At 33.1% G+C, this 13,936-nt stretch overlaps 1 protein-coding gene across 1 annotated transcript; it reads right to left on the reverse strand.

Moving 5' to 3' along the window:
- Positions 1–775: 775 nt before the first annotated feature.
- On the reverse strand, positions 776–8,698 carry gda (guanine deaminase). Its single transcript, XM_051893982.1, has 14 exons — positions 8,491–8,698; positions 8,262–8,350; positions 7,808–7,979; positions 7,567–7,654; positions 7,062–7,167; positions 4,806–4,833; positions 4,217–4,324; positions 3,577–3,684; positions 2,026–2,123; positions 1,871–1,938; positions 1,447–1,593; positions 1,233–1,351; positions 1,000–1,027; positions 776–888 (listed from the first exon to the last, which is right to left on the reverse strand). Exons 1-14 carry the CDS (start codon positions 8,614–8,616, stop codon positions 821–823), a joined length of 1,353 nt encoding a protein of 450 aa, XP_051749942.1. The 5' UTR covers positions 8,617–8,698; the 3' UTR covers positions 776–820.
- Between the last annotated feature and the right edge of the window lie 5,238 nt (positions 8,699–13,936).

Raw genomic sequence — 13,936 nt, forward strand, 5'->3', positions numbered from 1 at the left:
AAAAAAAAAAAAAAAAAAAAAAAAACCCCTGTAAAATGGGGGCATAAAAACTGCATGTCTAAGTTTTAAAGAATAATTTGAAAAGATGCTGTTTAAAATAGTTTTAGATATATAGCATGTCATGTTGAAGGATACTGCTGTTACTGCTTGAAATATTAACTACCCAATTGCCATTCAAATACATTCAGAGTGTGTCTATGAACATTAGTTAGAGTATCTGCTACTAAATTGGAACTCTTGTTTGTTGTACATATAGAGGGCATGAAGAAAGTGTAATTGAGAGCTGTTCCTCCTTGAGAACTGTCATAAACAGTGAAAGAACAGGTGAGACAGACAGTTAAGAGACTCTGATGAAGCTGTGTGTGAGAGTGTCACAAATACTTGTTTTGCAGTGTATTATCATGAAATGGGCAATCAAAAACAAATAAATATACATAAATAAAAATAAGGATGACTGTAATATCATTTTTATTGTCAGTAGGAATTTGTCTATGATTAAAAGTTGATTCAATTAATATAAATGACTACATGATATTTTATCATATTTTTTCCATGATCAACACAACTATATATATAGTAAATATAAAAGACATTAATTTAATAAACAATAAAGGAATACTATTTGAGCATGACATCATCTTTAAAGTTGAAATTAAAAATTGCTAAGGCAAGACATTTAACAAGATGTTAAACCGAATAATATAAATCTATATCTCTCTATCTTTAAAAAAAATCCAAACTGTGAACTTATGAAAATGTTTGTCCTGAGTAGATGTATAATACTTGTAGTAAAAAAAAAAAAAAAAAACTCAGATAGTAACTATGTATCTGGAAATGGAACCACCTGTCTTCCAGACACGTAGACTTCAGTAATATTTCGATCATCACCTATTTAAAAAAATATATATATGTGCAAATATTTAGATAAGGCAAGATACATGTGAAGTGACTGAATTAAAGGCATATTATGTACAAGTATTACAAAAAAAAAAAACTTACCTAAATTTAAAAACTTCTCCAAAATGTCCTGGTTGAAAAACAAAACAGTACATCAGATTCTGGCACAGACACAGGCGTTCTTTATCATTTCTACACATTAGAGAATTTGTAATGTATGCAAAAGATATTCATTGATATTGATTGTTTTTGCAACAAGACTAAAAGCATGAAACCAGTTACTGTTGTTTTCTCAGTATGAGGGGGGAAAAAGATCAGTAGGAGATCTGTCAAACCTTGGGGCTTTCATCAGAAAACAAATCGATCGGTCCATCAGGAACGCAAACATTCACTCGCAGGGCATCAAAGTCCTTCCCTACCACAAAGTTTCCAATCTGTTCATCCAATGAGAGGGCTGTAGGGTGTAGGGAAAAACAGCCAGGCAGGTTTATGTAGTGTACTGTACAAGTATTAAATTAGATCTCTGTCAAATCATAGCTGGAATCTTACCTTTGCTTCCCCCAAGTGTAGCCAATCTGAAAACCTCCTCAAAGGTTAGAGTCTGATGCTGAGGGTCCTGGATGGTCAGGGCTTTGGAAGTGTCCAGAGTCCTTCGCATAGCATCTAGCATGGATGGGGAGTAGCCTCCTGCTACATCTACAGATGGCACAGACAAACCCATAAAATGCAGAATCAATACGCAATATCTAAGAGATAACGACTGACTGATTGAACATATGGCTATATTCACCAAATAAATACATAAACCTGGACATTAATCTGCAGGCGACTGATATGAGTTTACATGTAAAGCCTATTATGTTAAAGCTTTCATTAAAGAGAAAATTCCACTACAATGTACAAAATGGCCTAGCAACAATTTATTTAGTATTGATTCAGTAATGGAAATGCAAAAAAAAAAAAAAAACCACACCTGTCCCCAAACCCAATTTCACTTTGTGATTCAAAACATTGCGTACGTTTAGCATCCCACTGCAAATCCTGGGAGGGAAAAAGAGACAATAGATTAAAAAAAATAAAACATATATATTAAAGGGATACTTAAAGTAAAAGGCTAGTGGTGCTCACGAAATGTTACTGTTAGGACAGTGAGAGATTGCAGATCCTGTTTCATGAAAGATCTCCAGTTCTTCATCGGTTAGGTGACACCCGTGGGCCATTACAGTCTGCAATAATCCCACCATCACTGTTACCATCATCATCATCATCATCATCAGTTTACATGATTTAATTCCATTCCAATCCAATCCATTTTTTTCTTTTTGGTAACACTTTGGTATGGGGGACACATATTCACTATTAACTCTTAATTTACTGCTTATTAAAAGTAAGGTAATTGTAGGGTTTAAGTTTAGGTATTGGGTAGGATTTAGGGATGTAGAATATGGTCATGCAGAATAAGCCATTAATATGTGCTTTATAAGTACTAATAAACAGACAATATGCAAGCTAATAAGCAACTAGTTAAAAGTGTGAATTGTTCCCCATACTAAAGTGTTATCTTTTTTTTTAATTTCTGCAAAAGTTCAATTTAACTACTAGAGTACTTTAAAAAAGGCCCAATAATTGGAAAGGTGCTTTGTAATCAAAAAAACTTTTCCATACATTTCAGATTAGCAATTAATAAATCATTCTTTTAAGTTCATTGAAAAGAACTAAATTAAAAGAATGATTCATTTATGATTCAAAATGAATGATTCAAAAGAATGAACTTGCTCAACTCAGTAATCCAAAACCTAAAACTGAGCTATTCTGATTTGATTCAAATGTTTAAATGTTTTGCTCCACAAGGGTGAGGTAAATAATGAAAATGAGTAAATAATTTTTTTTTTTTTTTTTTGGTGAACAATTCCATTAAATCATAGGCCTCATAAGTCAGAAATAGGATTGGCACTTAGTCCTAATATTGATCACTGAGGACGAGTTCTTCAATGCAGGGCATGTGTACGCTCAAACAAATGACAATGCGCTCCACTGTACTAAACTCTTGATCGCAACCTCATATTACAAATCACATGATTCAGCCCTTTACATCCACAGGGCTAAAATACTGAAAAAGCCCTTCTAAATAAAAACATATTGGTTCATCAAATATGTTCAGCTTTATATGACTTTATTCAGTGATATTAATCTTAAACTTATGATACTGTATACTGGCAAACAGCTGCATATATTTGTGTTGTTGCAATATTGAAGACTCAAAGCCCTCCTACACCACAGGCTCAAACTATTTCTTGTGCAATGGTGATTTAAACCACTCATGAAATATTACTACACTTTTTAGTAGCAATATTTCATACATCTCATTGCAGACACATACCTTCAGATAAAGCAGTTTTCCAGTAATGAATGTATTTGTAATGGGATTACAGAAGAAACTGTTGACATTTGTTTACGTCATGCATAGACTTCAGACCCAACTTGGACTCTGTATATGCTCATTAAAGCTATATAGATATGTTGCAACACAATTCAGAACTGTTCGCAACATAAAATCATAATACAATGAATCAGTAACACAGGTGTCTGTAAAATTATAGACTAATATATTAGACTGATATGTAAGGTATATTTCATTAGGTCTTTAATGTATGTCAACAATCTCTGAGTACCACTCACCCTATCTGTAAGTAGATTGTGCTTGAGGTAAACATCAGTGTAGGATTTGCAGCCTGGGAACAATGTCTTCACAAGCTCCACTTCCTCTTTGTTCTCACTGATGTGACTCTATCGGTTTAATCAATGCCAAAAAACAGGTGTTAGTCATTTTACTCATCATTTATTAGTGTTTATCCTATAAGTTACAGCAGCTTAAATGTTAATTAATCACAATTATTGAGTTTGGAATTTCAGTTTATAATATTTATTTATAGTTTATATTTCTTTTTATAGAGCAAAATTGCAACAAATATTCACTACTATAAATTCAGATTGAGTATATATGTGTGCATAATTCTTAGAAATATGCAAGCAGAAGTAAACTTTTATCTTAAGGTCAATGGCCAGTACACAAAGCTGAACACACCCAGTTCACTTCATTATTCCACAAGCCTTTCACAAGAATTCAGAACACGAAGAGCTGACAGTTAACACCATAACAAGTACTATGGCCAGCATGTGTCAGTCAAAAACACTTACAGTTATCATACCAAGTTTCAACCTTGTCATGTGAACAATGCCATAATCCAGTTGAATGTTAATTGTGTGTTCTTTAACCCCTGTTTTTAAGTTGGCATTAATGTGTGGAAGGAGGACAAACCTGAATGTGTAGCTTGTTGTTATTGGCAATCTCACCCAACTCACTAAGTAGTGAAGCAGAACAGGAGGGAGCGAATCGAGGAGTGACCACAGGCTTAACATTCGGGTACTAAAACAGATAATACAGCTTTATTTTCATATTCACAGAGACTGGAAAAATTCAGACAAAACTACTCAACTCATGTCTAGATGTCATGTCTAGTTTTGGTTTTGTTTTATGTTTCATGTCTTATTTTGCAGTTTAGTCACAGTCATGTTTCCTGGTTTGCCATGTGATTCCCCTGTCCTCATGTGCTTCCCAAGTCTCGTGTGTTATGTTGTCATTGGTTAATTGTCTTCATTAGGTTCACAGGTGTGTCACTAGTCCTTGTGTATTCGAGCCCCCATGTTTGCCATGAGTCTTAGTCTAGTATTGTCCGCGTAACCACTGTTAAGTGTTTTTCTAGTTTGCCATGCCATACCACGCCAAGTCTAGTCTTTGTATAGTTTGATCTTGTTCATGTTGGGATGTAATAAAACTGCACTTGGGTTCATAACTAGTGTTATACAATAAACCAATTCAATGAATAAGAATGAACCTGTTTATTTACCTCCTTTTCGAGAAGCTCTTTGATGAAACTGCAAAAGACAAAAGGAAGCAGAATCATATCTTCAAGTTCATTGATCAGATTAGGTTTATATCAGATTCTGACAGCAAATCAGTCATTTACACTGAAAAAAATGTAGTTTCTGTTTTGTTAGACGCATTTTAAAGTTTAAAGGTCATATTTAATATGAAATGTATTTTTGAAAGGAAATATATAACACACCATTTACCTGTAAAGTGGACAGTTTGAGTTTGCTTTTTATAAAGCATGAAATCGAATACTTCCCTATTATATAGTATGCTAAAAGTAGTACAGATTAGATTAGATTAGATAAATACTTTATTTATCCCTTTAGGGAAATTCAAGACTACACCAAGTTCAGTACGCCAGCAGAGTAGTATGTCCGAATGCACAGTATTCGAAAAACAGTAGGTGGATGACCTACTAGTTCCGGAGATTCTGAAATGCACATTCACTGAACACTTCACTATTCTGTGAGGCCACGGGAGGGGATTTATTAATGGCATTGAAGCAACGCAACTGACACTGGAATGTCACATGACAGTAACAACATGGCGGATGTAGTATGTTCGAATTTAATTCATACTACCCACATTCATTCTATATAGAATGCACTTTTTAGCTGAAAAAAAGTTCAAATTCAAATGTAGCACTTACTCAGACAGTATACGATTTCGGACGCAGCGTAAGCACTTTGAATCTCATATTGTTACATCTATTACTGAGCATGCCCAGTGGAGTAGCATTATGGCTGGAGGAAATAACCATAATCTTTTGCACTTAAAATTTAATTTTGTATTTGGTCAAAACATGGGGAATTGAGGATGTGTATATTTAATCATTCCTTAAAATTAAAGGATAATATCTATTTAGTGTTTTTGATGATGTTTTTATCATTGAAAAAAAAACGTAAGTCACCATTAGTGTGATTAGTGTTCCTTTTGGTTAGGTTCAATGAATATAAGCAACTATTAACTATTAAGGATTATTGAATTTAATAGATAAACATGCAGTTTGTGAAATCTTCCATCTTAATATTAGAATAATGGTTTACTTAGTATCTTATTATTTAACTTTCAACAAATATTAAATGTACACTACCAGTCAAAAGTTTGGAAACATTACTATTTTTAATGTTTTTGAACGAAGTCTCTTATGCTCATTAAGGCTGCATTTATTTCATAATAAATACAGAAAAAACAATAATATTGTGACATATTATTACAATTTAAAATTATGGTTTTCTATTTTAATATACTTTAAAATACAATTTATTTCTGTGATGCAAAGCTGAATTTTCAGCATCATTACTCCAGTCTTCAGTTTCACATGATCCTTCAGAAATCATTGTAATATGCTGATTTGATACTCAGTTATTATCAATGTTGAAAACAGTTGTGTTGCTTAATATTTTTTTGGAACCTGTGATACTTTTTTCAGGATTCATTGATGAATAAAAGGTTAAAAAGAACAGCATTTATTCAAAATATAAATCTTTTCTAACAATATAAATCTTTACTATCACTTTTTATCAATTTAACACATCCGTGCTGAATAAAAGTATTAATTTCTTTCAAAAAAAAGAAAGAAAAAAAATTACTGACCCCAAACTTTTGAACGGTAGTGTATATTGTTACAAAAGATTTCTATTTTAAATAAATGCTGATATTTTTTTTTAACTTTTTATTCATCAAAGAATCCTGAAAAAAGTATCACAGGTTATAAAATAATATTAAGCAGAACAACTGTTTCCAACATTGATAATAAATCAGCATATTACAATGATTTCTGAAGGATCATGTGACACTGAAGACTGGAGTAATGATGCTGACAATTCAGCTTTGATCACAGAAATAAATTATATTTTAAAGTATATTAAAATAGAAAACCATAATTTTAAATTGTAATAATATTTCACAATATTATTTTTTTTCTGTATTTATTATGAAATAAATGCAGCCTTAATGAGCATAAGAGACTTTGCTTAAAAACATTAAAAATAGTAATGTTTCCGAACTTTGGACCGGTAGTGTACATGCTGAGGAAGGGTGAGTGAACAACCAGTATATATTTAAAAAATTAGTTGGCACAACTACAACTTCTAAAGTTGAGAACTCACATTCTTTGCAGCTGGGTGCTTTATTTTATAAAGCTAACTCAACTTTTTCATTTTTACAGTGTACATGAGGTTACTGACACTGTTGTGTAAGTATAGTCACAAAGTCCTCCAAAACTCACCGATCTGTCTCCGCTTTACATTCACCTGGACTTTCTTTGTACTGTGGAACTGCAGAATTGCAGTCCATACAAACTTTACCCACTAAAGCTCTTTGTCCAAACTTATCTGGAAGGAAAGGGGAAAAATACTGTATATCACGATCTAAAATCAATGATTGATTCATTATCTTGTGAGATAATGATTAAATACAGCAACATAGTGGACAGAGGATTTTTTTTTTTTAGATAATATTAAAGTTTAGACAGATTATAATTTTACTTCACAGAATGATAGGTCACATCTATTTTGTTACATAACATAAAAAGCAAACATAAACAAATGCAGTTACTCAACAGACTGGCAAGAACAAGAACTAAGACAATACAGGATAAAGTAAGACAAACTCCAAAGGTTAGAGAAAGGATGTGTTTGTACTTGCTACCCCAGACGCTACACAACCAGTCACAGGGGAAATTCTCTCAATATGTGTGTGTGTGTGTGTTTCCTTGGTTGCATGTGTTTTACCTGCGAGTTCTCCAAGCAGAAGGGAGGCATCAGTGTGTATTGTGGCAAAATAACAAGCAGTGGTGGTGCCGTTCTTTAAGGTTCTTCTCTTCAATGCCAAACAGTCAACGGGAAAAAAAGGAAAATTACATTTGCAATATGCATTCCATACCAATGATTTGCCTTATTTGGTAAATAATACGTTTTCATTTAGTTTTATTAGTATAATTAAAACTTGTTTAGTCAATTTAAATAAACTTACCACAACTTTAGTGTAGACATTATTGGCAAAATCCAAGTCTTTATACTTGGCTTCCACAGGGAAAGTGTAAGTGTTGAGCCACTCCAGCAGAGGCAGATCCAAGGCAGTACCAGCATAGCTATACTGAGACGCATGGATGTGTGTATCAACCATTCCTGGCATAAGAAACTCACTGAAGAGCAAAATTGAATGCTAAATGAGTAAAATAAACCACTGGCACTGCAGAATAGTAATGGATATGGAAAGATTTCTAGCTTGTGCATGTTCATTATTCTACAAATATTGACATGTTGATCTGAAAGCTGGTTTACAAAAGGCATTGGCTCTTTGTTGTTACTGCTGAATGGTTGTTCTGAATGTATGTATGACTGTATGCACCCTGATCAGACTCATGCAAAACTTATGAATGTTAGACTATATAATATATGCAAATCGTATTGATAAATGTACTCACTATTGTCCGAGCTGTTTTACGTCTGAAGTTTCAAACTCCCATATTTTTGAAAGACTGACCAACTGTTCATCTTTTTCAATAAATGCAATCTGTTAAGAGAGAAAACAAAGCAATTAATAAAGAAATAGTTTGATATATACGTATAAACATACATCAGGACAGCCATATATCTTCGAATGAAAATTAGATGAAACGATACAATTTGTGAATGGAAATTAAATAAACAAACCTTCCCCTCATCGTCGACTCCTAAGACAGAGTTCTCCAGTATTTCTACTGCATCTCGAGGTGTGGAGTGCACAAATGTTCCCTTGAAGACGTGCGCAATGCGCGCGGTTGTGTCGTTCTGACTCATGATTTGCAAAGATTTTCAAATGTGACTTCTCTGAACTTTTATATATGACAGGAGCCATTGCAGAACTACTGGGAGGTGTATTCTATTGTCATAAACCGGTAATCACTGCAACAGATCTAAGCACGTCATAGCGTCAATCCAATCAAACTCTCATGCGCCGTTGGGGCGTTATGCAACTGGTGTTCTCGCACCAACGCCTGTTTTGTTGATTTTGATGTATTAATTACTTGCTACAGTAACACAAGTAATAATACTAATAAATATTTTTAAAATATGAAAATGAAAACGTGCTTTCTAGCGTAGCTATAGCTAGCTATATCATAATGTTACAAACTCTCACGGGGCGCGTGGTCATGGTGATGTATGAGCGGTATAGCAGGTGTCCAGAGGGTCTTGTGTCAGAATTATGATAAACTGTTGTATTAAAAATAATAAATTATACATACATTTTCAACAGTCAATAATTAAACAGTGCAATCAGTATGAGATTCTAAAATTCACTGGGTTATGTTATAGTTTTGGTTTTATTTTCTTATGATCTTGTTGCATTTACAACAAATGAACTGAACTGAAAGTGCTTTTGAAATGTTTTGTTTGGCTGTGCTAATTTATATAAGAATGAAATAAATTAGAAGGACTTCGTGTAGCCCATTGTATGTTTGCAAAGAGAATTCAGCACATTACTTTCAAATGACAGCACAACTTATGAACAATATTTCAGTTATTACTGTAGGGGAATTTTACAGTAAAAGACCCAAAACACCAGATATGATGAATGAAGACCCAGAGTCAGAGTTTAAAAAAATAAACAGAAGAAAATTTTACTGAAGAATAGTATCAGCAGAAGCCAGTTTCAAGCCTCACAAGGAGTTTGTCGCTCTGTGTACATTCACATTTCCACAACAATACTCTAACAGAGTCCACTAGATACGTCATTACTTCAGGTTGAAATGATTCTGATTGGCTAAGAAAAACAGACACAATTAGTAATCTTCCAAGTGTATCTCCATCCATCACAATGCTGACGATCGGTCCCTGAACTTAGGCACAGGATGTCCTGTTAAGTCATGAAAACACGTCTGCAGGTCTCAAGCAGAAAGCCAATTGTCCATTGATACCAATACAGGACCTACACACAGAACTCTAGCGCACATACACAGATACACATTATTCACAGCTTCTTCAAGGTTGAAATTGATCTGAGCTCTGCTCTGAACAGGACACTTTCCCAAAACATATTGATAAGTTGTACTTTTCTCTCAGTGAGAGGTACAGACAATATTCATCATTATTCTCTATTGTTTGAAAAGGAAATGTTCTAACATACGTTGAAGAAGTCATTCAAATAATTTGATACATGTTGAAATTCATCAAGATACATGTTGATTAATAACTTGATTATAAATCACTCAAAATATATATTGAAACGGCAGTGGATTCCAGAATCTACCCCCTTTATTACACAGACTAGCAGAGCAAATATGCAATGAATAGTGAAAAGTGAATATATTTTTTACATTTTTAATTGTTTTTCTAAAGCACGGCAGCATTATTTTAACAAAAAATATGCGGTCAAAATTGATTAGTGCACTTTTCAAATTAACTGTGGTAACATTCATCTTTTTTCTTATAACAGTTGTCATTTCATAATAACTCAACAATGACAGTGTACATGGAGACTTGACTGTGCAACACTTGGGTACACATGACAGGATTTATGCAATATTAAGACATCACAGTCTTACCTGTCACAGTCAACAAATATAATGTATATAAAGTAGACAAACGCTTAAACTACATATATTATAGACAAAAAACAAAAAAAAAGGCATTGTAATGATACGGAATAAACTGCCATGTATTGTCAATTGCACATGAGATTTGCACTGAAATGAAGTTACTTATAATAGACCTGCACATTGCAGAACTTGTTCAGTGAGTTCTGCTATTGAGGAAATGAAAGCCATTGAAAGCATTTTCACTTACCTTTTGTCTTGTATTAACTTATAAAAAAAGAATAAAAATAAAAGTACCTAAAAAATCTGCGGACGCAATGATTTTGAGGTCTAAGGAAGTGGTAAAGTAGAGAGGATACTGATACTGGACTCTCTTGCTCCATAGCTGTGGTTAAACTGCATTACATAAATCCAAGGTTAAAGGTTTCAGTTCCTCAAATATTCCAGTAAACAGTCTATATTTGATTCATGTTCCATGATATTAACTTCTCCAGAATTCTGTCACAGGTGGTTCAGATGCTGCACAAAGGGTAAAACAGACTATTCTTGTTTAAATTCCTTAAAAATCATGAGTTTTCCCTGAAAATCTTGAAATAGTTGCCTATGATCTTACAGCATTACGTCTACGATCACATGGTGATTTAACATGTTTTACTTGCCACATTTTCATTCAAAAAAGATATTTTACAGGCTTGTGCTTGTTCCACTTTAAATTAGCTGTCTTTACTACTGTATGTACTTACATAAAAAAAAGATTAATTTTTAGGTACAATGTACTTATTGGGTCATTCCGTGTTGAATCAACCAAATTTCGGAAACTTTCCCGGCTCAAATTTTTGATGTTGTTGATATTTTTCTGTAGAAAGACAAACATAAATAGTGATGAAAGCCAAAATACTAAATGTCACAGATGTATATTTACTGAGTAATCCACGAAGGTAAATGTTAAAAAATCAAAATTGGTAAATTTGACACATTTTCATTGGTCAAAAACCAAATGTGGGTCACTTTGCATACAGCTGATACTTTTTTTCTTTTAAAGAGGAATATCTGAAGAACAAATAATGTTGAAACTAGAAATGTATCTTGTGTTTTTCTATTAACTCATTTGCATAGAACATACCTGTCTGAGTGACATAAATATTCTTTTTCCAGAGATTGCATGCCTGTAACTCAAAGTATTCAAGATATCTTAATATCCTTCTAGATTCTCATTCTTAATAAACTTTCCTTTTGAAATCTTCATTTTCAAGGCCTTATATAGTTCAGTCCCATATATACGGAGATCTCAAGGAAGCTCATATGTTCAAATTGTTGAATTTTACCCATTTTCAGTGATCGAAAACCAAATGTGGTTCACTTTGCACACAGCTGATACCATTAAAAGGGAATGTCTGAAGAATACATAAAGTTTAAACTAGAAATTTATATTGTTTCCCTATCAAAAGAAATGCATAAAAAATAACTCTCTGAGTACCAAATGTCCACTAAAAATGGTTGAGGCACATTAACTTGCTCTCATAAGTGTATTTATAAAAATCTATATTTGAATCAGTTTTAGTGATATTTGGAAGATGGGATTTTGTTCATTTTAACAGCTTCTGAAGCTACCAAGAGTTCAAATACACAGTATCGTAACTACACATTACTGCATTGACATCCCTTTATCTATGAGATTGAACCATATAGGGCCTTAAAAATGAAGATTCCAAAAGAAACGTTTCATAAGAACAAGAATCTAAAATGACATAAAAATATCTGTAACACTTCTTGAATTAAAGATATGTAAACTTCGGAAAAATGTTTGTTTTTGGCACTCAGAGAGGTGTGTTCTAATCTAGTTCTATTGTTTTGATAGAAGGAAACAAGATACATTTCTAGTTTCAGTGTTATTTGCTCTTCAGGCATTCTTCTTTAAACACAATAACTATCAGCTGTTTAAAAAAAAGTTACCTACATTTAGTTCTTGACCATTGAAAATGGGTAAAATTCAACAATTTGGACATGAAGTCACATTGGGGTACAAATATCTATGGGACTGAACTATACAGGGCCTTAAAATGAAGATTCCAAAAGAAATGTTTATTAAGAATGAGAATCTAGAAGGATATTAAGATAGCTTTAATACATTTAGAGTTACAGGCATGCAAACTTTAGAAAAATAATATTTATGGCACTCAAACAGGTATGTTCTATGCAATTGAGATGATAGGAAAAAAAAAAAAAAAAAAGTAGATACATTTCTAGTTTTAACATTATTTGTTCTTTAGCTATTCCTCTTCAAAAGAAACAAGTATCAGCTATATGCAAAGTGACCCACATTTGTTTTTTGACCACTGAAAATTTGTGCAATTTACTTATGGAGCCACATTAACATGTCCATATCTCTGGGATTGAACCATCAAGGGCCTTTAAAATGAAGATACCAAAAAAAGAAAGTTTGTTAAGAACCAGAATCTAAAAGGATATTAAGATTAAGCTTTAATACTTCTTCCCCTGGTTTCACAGACATGGCTTAAGCTAGTCCTAGACTAAAATGCATGTTTGAGCTGTTTTAACTGAAAGGAATTTGCACTGAAATATCTTAAAATATGTCAGTGCCATTGTTTTGCCTCAAGATGCACACCAGTAATGTTTTTTATAGGGCATGTTTATAAAATCCTAAAAAATCCTCGCTTAATCTAATCCCTGTCTGTGAAACCGGGCCCTTGAGTTACAGGCATGCAAATTTGAGGCAAAAAAACACAAGAAGTGCTTTTTGCCATTTTCGAACTGTCACTGTTGGCAACAGATTTTACTAATAGACCTACCAATCTCAGTGTAAAAATCTGAGACATTTAATATTTTGACTTTCATCACTATTTATGTTTGTCTTTCTACAGAAAAAAATATTAACAAAATCAAAAATTCAAGCCAGGGACCTCTGGTTGAGTTGACATGGAATGACCCTCTTTTGTTCATATTGTATTGAAAAACACTTGCTGCTATTGCTGTGGTGATGTGATTAAGGTTAGGGATAAGTTAATGGCATGGGTTTAAGGGTGGGTTAATCACAGTGGTAGGGTCAACAGCATAATTACAAGATATATTTAGAGAAATTAATTACAGCTGTAATTGCATGTATTTTTTAAATATTATTTACAATGTAAATACATGTATCTACAATCCAAGTGCATTGTATCAAATTATTAATTTAAATTTTAGTACAGTTACCCCCAGTTTCACAGACAAGGCTTAAGCTAGTCCTAGACTAAAATGCATGTTTGATCTGTTTCAACTGGAAGAAACTTGCACTGAGATAGCTTAAAATATGTCATTGCAATTGTTTTGTCTCATGCACACTGGTAATGTTTTTTTTTTTTCTAAGACACATTTATAAAAGTTAGTTAAATGCCCTAATTGAACTAAGGCCTAATCCTGGCTTAGCCTAAACCCTGTCTGTGAAACCGGGCCTAAGTCACTTAATATAAAGTGGGTCCCCTGCATTTTGCAGCCACTTATATTGCTACGCAAGAGGATTTTCAAATAAGCTATGTAAAAAAAACACACATCAAAAACCAGACAGTGAGAGAGAAAACAGGACA

This window comes from Ctenopharyngodon idella, chromosome 5 (assembly GCF_019924925.1).
Source record: "Ctenopharyngodon idella isolate HZGC_01 chromosome 5, HZGC01, whole genome shotgun sequence".
In the NCBI taxonomy this organism is placed as follows: domain Eukaryota; kingdom Metazoa; phylum Chordata; class Actinopteri; order Cypriniformes; family Xenocyprididae; genus Ctenopharyngodon; species Ctenopharyngodon idella.